The 9,161-nt window shown below is 43.0% G+C and overlaps 1 protein-coding gene across 1 annotated transcript in view; it reads left to right on the top strand.

The window, feature by feature from the left end:
• The first annotated feature begins 385 nt into the window (after positions 1 to 385).
• HSD17B12 (hydroxysteroid 17-beta dehydrogenase 12) overlaps positions 386 to 9,161 on the top strand; it is a 131,948-nt gene continuing 123,172 nt past the window's right edge. Inside the window, exon 1 of the mRNA XM_054724641.1 lies at positions 386 to 681. Within this exon, the coding sequence (XP_054580616.1) occupies positions 522 to 681 (160 nt within the window). The 5' untranslated portion in view covers positions 386 to 521. The remainder of the gene's footprint in view (positions 682 to 9,161) is intronic.

The raw sequence follows: 9,161 nt of genomic DNA, 5'->3' as shown, positions 1-9,161 counted from the left end.
CTACTTCTTACTACAATCTGCCTATTCACTAGTGGCTTCTCGGATCCCATTCCGTCTTCAAACCTGCCTGGGTCTGAGTGGCCAATCGGAGTGCAGTCTTCCGCAATCGCGAGGACCGCTGCAGCCAATGAAAGACCTGGGTTATTTGGTGGGGTGAGACCGGCGCCCTCCGTTGAGATCCCGGGGGCGTGGTAACGTGTAGGGCGGGGCTGAATCTTGATTGGCTGATGATCAGCCTCTCTAGAACGGAAACCCGCCCCGGTGAGCGCAAGGGAGGGGGATGTGGGCGGGGAAGTGAAACTGAAGTTAGCCAATGGCTGACGCATACGCACAAAGGAAACAATAGATCACCAATGGTGGCACGGATATGGCGTTGTGGGCGGGGCTTAGGCAAATACGGTGTCGGAGCGGCGCCTATTAGGGTCGTCCGTGCGTCACGACAGGCGCCTCTTCCAGGATTCATTCATTAGTTTTTTTTTTTGTTTTTCATTCACGAGGGTAGTAAGGTCTGGTTGAAAGCCATGGAGAGCGCTCTCCCTGCGGCCGGCTTCCTGTACTGGGTGGGCGCGGGCACCGTGGCCTACCTCGCCCTGCGCATCTCGTACTCGCTCTTCACGGCCTTTCAGGTCTGGGGTTTGGGTCACGAGCCTGGGGTTGGACCAGGGCTCGGTGAATGGGCAGGTGAGTCGGATCCCGCGCCGCCCGCTTCCTCATTCTTGCAGCGGCTCGCGCGACCGGGGCCCCGGCCTGGCTGGCGCTGACCAGTTCCGGGCCCAGCGCGTGGCCTCCCTTCTCCAGCTCTCCTCTCCTCCTTCCCGAAACTCCTGCGTCCCGGGTACCCGCCTTAGCCATGGCTGGCTTGCCTAGACTTGCAGAGTTTCTGAGTGCTAGCTAAATACACTCGTGGCGTAACGCAGCGACTCCAAAGTGCCACTTGGTAGGTGCGGAAGAAATCTGCACTGGACTCTCATGGGCTTGTGTCATTTAAGCCATTCCGGGTTCCTGGCATGTCGTCAGACTCCTTGCTGCCTTTTCAGTTACACTCTACCCACCTTGGTTCGCCCCTTAGTAGTGTTTTAAAGATGAAGCTTTTCGTTTGATTTGAACACTGGCCCTCTGCTAAGGATGCAAAAGCATTCTGTTGACTTTTTTTGGGGTGGGTGGGTAAGGGTGAGGTGGAGGGGTAGGGTTGAGGGCTGGAGGAAGAGGACATAGAATTTACAAAGTCTTTCTGCTCCTTGGAATCACGTGGATTCGGCCAATTTCATGTAATTAACCCCTCCTCCCCCCTGGAGGAAGAGGACATAGAATTTACAAAGTCTTTCTGCTCCTTGGAATCACGTGGATTCGGCCAATTTCATGTAATTAACCCCTCCTCCCCCTCCCCCCCAAAAAAATCCTCGCTAAACTGTTCTGGAATCTAAAAAATAGTAAGAACTATTGCTTCTGCAAAACGGTGACTCTTCATGTAGAAATCAGATATATATTGTGCAGAAAAAACTATTCTCACAAAGAGTGAGCTAAACAAATGGATCTTGTTCCATCCCGTCGGAGGATTTTGAAAATGGAAGAGGAAGGTTATATTGGACAAGTTGAGAATATTGCCTGCAGGAATGTCATGTGCTTGCTTTTTTTTCTTATTCTACTTTTTTTTTTTATCTTTATTTTTCGTTTCTTTTAGTGTTGTTTTCTTTTTAAACCAAGTGATATGTTGTGGTCATTCTCTGATGTGATTATTTATTATGCTGTTTTATAATTGAATGTTCACTTCGCCACGCATTCTATTGAATTTTGGGATGTTTAGAAGTTGCTATCAGACTAGGTTCAAGTAAGGTACACAAATAATGTTACTCCATATTCATCATTCACCCAAAAACATTTGAATAACCTTTTGGGGTGGCAACATAAAGCAAACATCTCAAATAGGAATGCTTTCAATGTGAGAGCTCTGTCCACTATGTGAAGTAGCTATTAACATAGGACTAATTCACTTTTTTTAATATATATATATATATATTATTAATTTTTTACAGAGAGGAAGGGAGAGGGAGAGAGAGTTAGAAACATTGATGAGAGAGAAACATCAATCAGCTGCTTCCAGCACACCCCCCCCCGGGGATGTGCCCGAAACCAAGGTACATCCCTTTGACCGGAATCGAACCTGGGACCCTTCGGCCCGCAGGCTGACCGTCTATCCACTGAGCCAAACCTGTTAGGGCTAAAAATCACTTTAAAAAAAAATAATCCTTAAAAGTACAAGTGAAGTGCTCAACTCGTTTATAATCAAGATTATAATTTCACAATTAGCTTGCCCAAGTTCTTGATTGTGAGGTTCAGAGAACTTGATTATGGACTTTTGAAATAGTTACACAAGATTCCAGTGTCTTAAGAAATCATACTATATCAAGATGAAGTTCTGCAATTTGTAAGCAAAGATTAATGTTAATAGCTTTTAAAAAAAAGTCTCTATAATTGACCATAGTGGCTGAGAACTCAAATGGCCTAAGTCATTTATATGAGTCCACAGTGATGTGACATTGTCATTTGATGAGTAATATTTGTATTGAAAAGATTTGATCCCAGAGGAAGGATTTTTGATAAATTAAGGGAAATGTCTAACAGAGTTAGAAATGAAATTTGAACTGGAATATAGCAGAGAGGATCATAGTGTCATAAAGTGAAATATTGTTGGGTTTACCCTGAATTGTTGGAAAATCTCTCTTTTTAAAGTACTTAAGCAGAAGAAATGACCAAATTATTTGTAACATTACTTATAAGTTGTGGCCTGGATCTTAAAATACTCCCTTTATCACTCCAAAGTCAGGGAATCTTAAAAAACAACATTATTAAGAGTAGAAACCAGTTCTTTGTATCAGTTGGAGGGGTGAACTTAAAGAATTTGAAGAACAAACCAGCAGACATGACACTTGAAGAAATAGAGTTAAATTGTGCTTAAAAAATAGGTAATTTGTTCAACCAAGATTAGGAGTTTAGAATTAATATTTGTATATAAATAGTACACATAAGTTTTCTCCCTTACAGAATTGCTTACTTAGACCTGTGCACCCTTCCTTGAATAAAAGTAAGTAGCAGGCAGTATTAGGGAGGCATCGCCTACTTTCTAGAACTAATGTTCATTTAACATTTTCCTCTCCATAATCAAGTCAATATTTTATTTTTTAAAAATATATTTTATTGATTTTTTTACATAGAGGAAGGGAGAGGGATAGAGAGTTAGAAACATCGATGGGAGAGAAACATTGATCAGCTGCCTCCTGCACACCTCCCACTGGGGATATGCCCGCAACCAAGGTACATGCCCTTGATTGGAATCGAACCTGGGACCCTTCAGTCCACAGGCCGACGCTCTATCCACTGAGCCAAACCGGACAGGGCTTAAGTCAATATTTTAAATATTATATAGTAACTAGAGGCCTGGTGCATGAATTTGTGCACCAGTGGGGTCCTTCGGCCTGGCCTGTGGGATTGGGCCGAAACTGTCTTGCCGACATCCCCCGAGGGGTCCTAGATTGTGAGAGGGCGCAGGCTAGGCCAAGGGACCCCACCGGTGCATTATTGGGGCTAGGGAGGGACACGGGAGGTTGGCCAGCTGGGGAGGGACTGTGGGAGGGCTCCAGGGTGTGTCCAGCCTGTCTCTCTCAGTCCCAATTAGCCAAACTCCAGCAGCAAGCTAACCTATCAGTTGGAGTGTCTGCCCCCTGGTGGCCAGTGCACATTATAGTGACTGGTCAACTGGTCGACTGTCTGCCCTCTGTTGGTCAATGCACATCATAGTGAGCGGTTGAGCGGCCTTAGCATATTATCAGCATATTATGCTTTGATTGGTTGACTGGATGACCGGACACTTAGCATATTAGGCTTTTATTATATAGTAGGTGCATTGTATCTTTATGTAACTGTGTTTAATTTCTCCTCGTATTTTAGATTCTGAGAGGCATTTTTCTGTATTTTCCCACAGTAACTGGCACGTTGATCAGATATAAGCTCTTCTAAACTTAAAAACAAAAGCTTGGCCCAGCTGGGGTGTCTCAGTGGTTGAGCATTGACCTATGAACTAGGAGGTCATGGTTCTATTCCCAGTCAGGGCATATGCCCCGGGTTGCCGGCTCAATCCCCAGTGTGGGCTGTGCAGGAGGCAGCAATTCTTTCTCATCATTGATTCTCTCTCATCATTGATGGTTCTATCTCTTTCTCCCTCTCCCATCTTTTCTTGGAAATCAATAAAAATATATTAAAAAAAAAAAAAAAAAGCTTGGAAAACTCCCGATATACAGGTTCCCTTTGCAATCAGTAAAAATATTCCAGACAACAGATTCCTTAGTCTAATTAGGTTTTTAAGACCATCATCCATTAGTGGGCCCATATTTTAATTTATCTCCTTTATCTCCTAACCAAGAGCAAGATCATCTCTTCTCTAGGTTGCTCCTGTAACATTCCCACTCAAGTGAATAATGCCGATGTCATTAGATCCTTAGCAGATGGGTTTAGCCAGTTTTAATAGGAAAGACTGTTTTGGCTGTCATTGTGATGCCATACTCCCTGTATTTCTTAGGAGAACAAAGAGATCCAGTGAAAGTGGAGTTTTAGTTGTTTGAAAGTCATTGTAGCCAGTACTCAAAGGAAGATTGTTAACAAAGGTGGTCAGTTTGTACTAAAACAGAGAACAGTTATTGTTGGGGAGCAATAGAGAATAAGCGTAGATACATTTTGCATTTATCTATCCTGGCATAAATATTTTGTATTCATTTGAGTTCATAAAAAATGATTGATATTTAAAATAAAGTGGAGATGTTGGATGCAAAGAGATGTAAGCATATTTCCAAAGCCAAGATATTTTACAGCTTCAAACCCAAGAAAGCACTCTGAGCTCTTCTTTTTAGTTTTTTTATGGAGAGGATATTTCTCTGGGAAGGAAAGAAAAGGGATCCACTAATCAGTTAATGGGTTAGATTTTTAAAATATCTTTATTGAGCTATAATTCATATACCATACACTTTAACCCATTTAAAGTGTATAATTCAAGATTTTTTATCATAGTTAACAAGGTTGTACAAGCATCATTACAATCTAATTTTAGAACATTTTCCTCCTCCTTAAAAGAAACCCTGTACCCATTAGCTGTCATTCTTGAGCCCCAATCCCCTTAAGTCCTAGTCAACCACTAATTTACTTTCTGTATACATTTACCTATTCTGGATATTTCATATGCATGGAATCATACAATATTTGTCCTTTTGTGATTGGCTTTTTTAGCACATATTTCAAGATTCATTTTAAGTGCTTTTTCTCAGAATTGCTTTGACTCAGAATTGCTTTGAACTATATTGCATTATTCCTCCTAGTTCATAGGTCAATGAACTGTACTGCATTATTCCCAGAGGAGGAAATGGAGATTTAGGTTATGTTTCCATACATATCTGATTACTATTTTTCTTTTCTTTAAAAAAATGCCATTGTAATTTTTGATGGCAATTGCATTAGATCTGTATGTTGCTTTGGATAATATGACCATTTTAACCATGTTGATTCTTCTAATTCATGAACATGGAGTATCTTTCCATTTCTTTGTGTCTTTTTCAATTTCTTTTAATAATGTCTTGTAGTAGTCAGTATATAGGTCCTTCACATCCTTTGTTAAGTTTATTTCTGGGTGTTTTATTCTTTTTGTTGTAATTGCAAAAGGAAATGTTCTTTTTTTCTTTTCATTTCTTTTTCTGAGATTTCATTGTTAGTGTAAAGGAATACAATGGATTTTTGTACATTGATTTTATATCTTGCAACTTTATGGTATTTTTTTTTATTGTTTTTTAATAGTTTTTTGGTAGAGTATTTAGGGTTTTCTATATAAAGAATCATGTCATCTGCAAAAAGTGGCAGTTTTACTTATTCATTCCCAACTTAGATGTCTTTTATTTCTTTTTTCTTTCCTAATTGCTATGGATAAGACTTCCAATATCCTATATAATAAAACCCTAATATGCAAATAGACCGAATGACAGAACAACCAGTCACTATGACATGCACTGACCACCAGAGGGCAGATGCTCAACGCAGGAGCTGCCCCCTGGTGGTCAGTGCGCTCCCACAGGGGGAGTGCCGCTCAGCCAGAAGTTGGGCTCATGGTTGGTGAGCGCAGCAGTGGTGGCAGGAGCCTCTCCCGCCTCCACTGCAGGCAGGAGGTAAGGAGCGAGGGGTCCCAGACTGCAAGGGCCCCGTACTGTGAGAGGGATGTCTGACTTCCGGCTTAGGCCCGATCCCCTGGTATAGGGCCTAAGCCGGAAGTCAGACATGTCCCAAGGGGTCCCAGATTGTGAGAGGGCACAGGTCGGACTGAGGGACACCCACCCCCAAGTGCACAAGTTTCGTGCACTGGGCCTCTAGTTTATATAATCAAAGCCTACGTTTCTGTTACAGCGGAATGACCAGAACGACTGGTCGCTATGATGCACACTGACCACCAGGGGGCAGATGCTCAACACGGAGCTGCCCCCTGGTGGTCAGTGCGCTCCCACAGGGGGAGCACCACTCAGCCAGAAGCCAGGCTCATGGCTGGTGAGCGCAGCGGCGGTGGTGGGAGCCTCTCCTACTTCCGTGGCAGCGCTAAGGAGCAGCGAGCCAAGTGGGTAAAGATCAGCGAGCAGGTGGGCAGCAAGGAGCAAGGGTCCCGGACTGCGAGAGAGATGTCCGCCTGCTGGCTTAGGCCCGCTCCCTGCGAATTTTGTGCACCAGGCCTCTGTATTGAATAACAGTGGTGAGAGTGGCTTATTTATCTTGTTCCTGATCTTACAGGTAAATATTTCATTTTTTTCACCATTGAGTATATTGGTGGTCTCGGTGAGGCTCGAACACATAGATTATCTTTACTCTCTCTTTGAATTCTATTGCATTATTCCCAGAGGAGGAAATGGAGACTTAGGTTAATGACATCCCTTGCCTGCAGTTTCATAGCTAGTGAGTTACAGGATCAGATTTGAACCAAGTTGTCCATTCTGCAACATCTATATGCTGTGTGTATGGGAGATTAGCTTACAGATTGCATAGTACTGTGGCGGTGGATTCCTCTATACTCTAGAAACTTTATTGCTTTTTGATTGAAGGCACACTTTCAAGTTTGCACATGTTTGGTGTTTCTGGAGGCATTGCAAAATAGCTACTTGATTTTAGAATCAAGTAGGTCAGGATTTTCTTCAGATTTGCAACCATGAATCTTGTTGCTGCCTGAGAAAACTTGGAAAGGCACTCAGGTGCTCAGTATATGGCTGGACCCGACCTTGATGCTATTTTCTGTTTATCACTCTGGCATTCTCAAATAGATTTAGCGACTCTCTGGAGGTCCAGCTTGGTAAATGTAATGTGTTCCCTGTTGACATTCAGGAAACTCTAGTGTACCTGTTCTTGCTGGTGAGCTGATGTTGATCATAGTAGAGGTGTTTTTGTTTGTTTGTTTGTTTTTTAAAACTGTTTTTTAAAATATATATATTTTATTGATTTTTTTACAGAGAGGAAGAGAAAGGGATAGAGAGGTAGAAACATCGATGAGAGAGAAACGTCGATTAGCTGCCTCCTGCACACCTCCTACTGGGGATGTGCCCGCAACCAATGTACATGCCTTTGACCGGAATCGAACCTGGGACCATTCAGTCCGCAGGCCGATGCTCTATCCACTGAGTCAAACCGGTTAGGGCAAAACTGTTGTTTTTTTGTTTTCAAAAAGCAGGATAGCTGTAAGAGGGCACAGAAACAAATAAATTTAGTTATAAAAATTCTGAAAGATATTTGTACTTCATCTCTGAAAACAGAGTCCATGGGCCTGAATGGAACAAGATCTCCAGATTGGAGTTAGCAGGGTACCCTTAGTACTAGAACTGTGTAAGAAGCAGCAGATGCAGCTGGAGAATCAGACCTAAAAGCATGCCTTGCCCGGCGGGAGTGACTCAGTTAGTTGAGTATTGTCCTGTGTACTGAAAGGTTGTCGGTTTGATTCCGGTCAGGGCACATACCTGGGTTGCGAGTTTGGTCCTCCATTGGGGCATATGTGGAAGGCAATCGATTGATGTTTCTGTTTCTCTCTCTCTCTTTCTCTTTCTCTCTCTTCCTCCCTCTAAGCATGTCCTTGGGTGAGTATTAAGTAAGTAAGTAAATAAATAAATAAAAGCATGCTTTGATCTTACTTGGAGGAAAAACTAAGGAGGAAGGTTTCCTGGAAGTAGAAATTCAGCCTCTGTCCTCTGTACTCTGAACTAGAATATCTCCTTCACCCACACACCCTCCCACCAGTCCCCATTGTCTTTCCCCATCCCCACTTTTTCTGTTCTTCTCCTTCCTTTCTGTGCAATGTCCAGTTTCCTATTTGGAGGTAAAACTTGAGGCCTTGGAGACTCAAGCCTAGACTTGAATTCTAGGTCCTGTACTTATTAACATTGATCCAGGTAGTAAATATCTCTGCAAAATGAGAATAATACTAGTGTGTGTTTCATAGGATTGTTGTGACGGATAAATGAGAACACATATTTATGTAAAACAGGTAGTGCAGTGTCTGGCACATAACTGTTTAATAACTTGTTATTACTTATCATATATATCTATAATTATAAAAGCCTAATATGCTAATTAGACCAGACAGCCGAACAACCCTCCGGACATCATTCTGGATAAAGCTGCTGTGGCGGGGGCCTAGGCAGAGGCGGTTAGGGGTGATCAGGCAGGCAGGCAGAGTGGTTAGGGGTGAGGTGATCAGGCAGGCAGACAGAGTGGTTAGGGGCGATCAGGCGAGTGGTTAGGAGCCAGCGGTCCCAGATTATGAGATGGTGCAGACCAAGCTGAGGGACCCCCCTCCCCCGTACACGAATTTTGTGCACCGGGCCTCTAGTTATTATATATTATATATTTATATTGTCAACCATTGGTCATTGGTGCCAATTCAATGCCAGCAGGAATCCCCAATTTGGGGTGTAATGAAGAAGGAAACTATTTAGTGCAAACATCTCAACTGTAATATTGAGCTACTGAGCACATGGGTGTGGAGAGGTAGCCCTAGGGCAAGGCCTCTCTCCTGTAGACAGCTCTGCTGAAATCTGTGAGATGCCTTTGGTGTTTCAGCTCCAGTTGGGGAAACACAGTCTTCAGTCTTTGGTGGAATG

The sequence above is a fragment of the Eptesicus fuscus genome, chromosome 13 (genome assembly GCF_027574615.1).
Source record: "Eptesicus fuscus isolate TK198812 chromosome 13, DD_ASM_mEF_20220401, whole genome shotgun sequence".
In the NCBI taxonomy this organism is placed as follows: domain Eukaryota; kingdom Metazoa; phylum Chordata; class Mammalia; order Chiroptera; family Vespertilionidae; genus Eptesicus; species Eptesicus fuscus.
The sequence above is the reverse complement of the archived record's forward strand: the minus strand, read 5'-3'. Positions and strand labels throughout refer to the sequence as shown.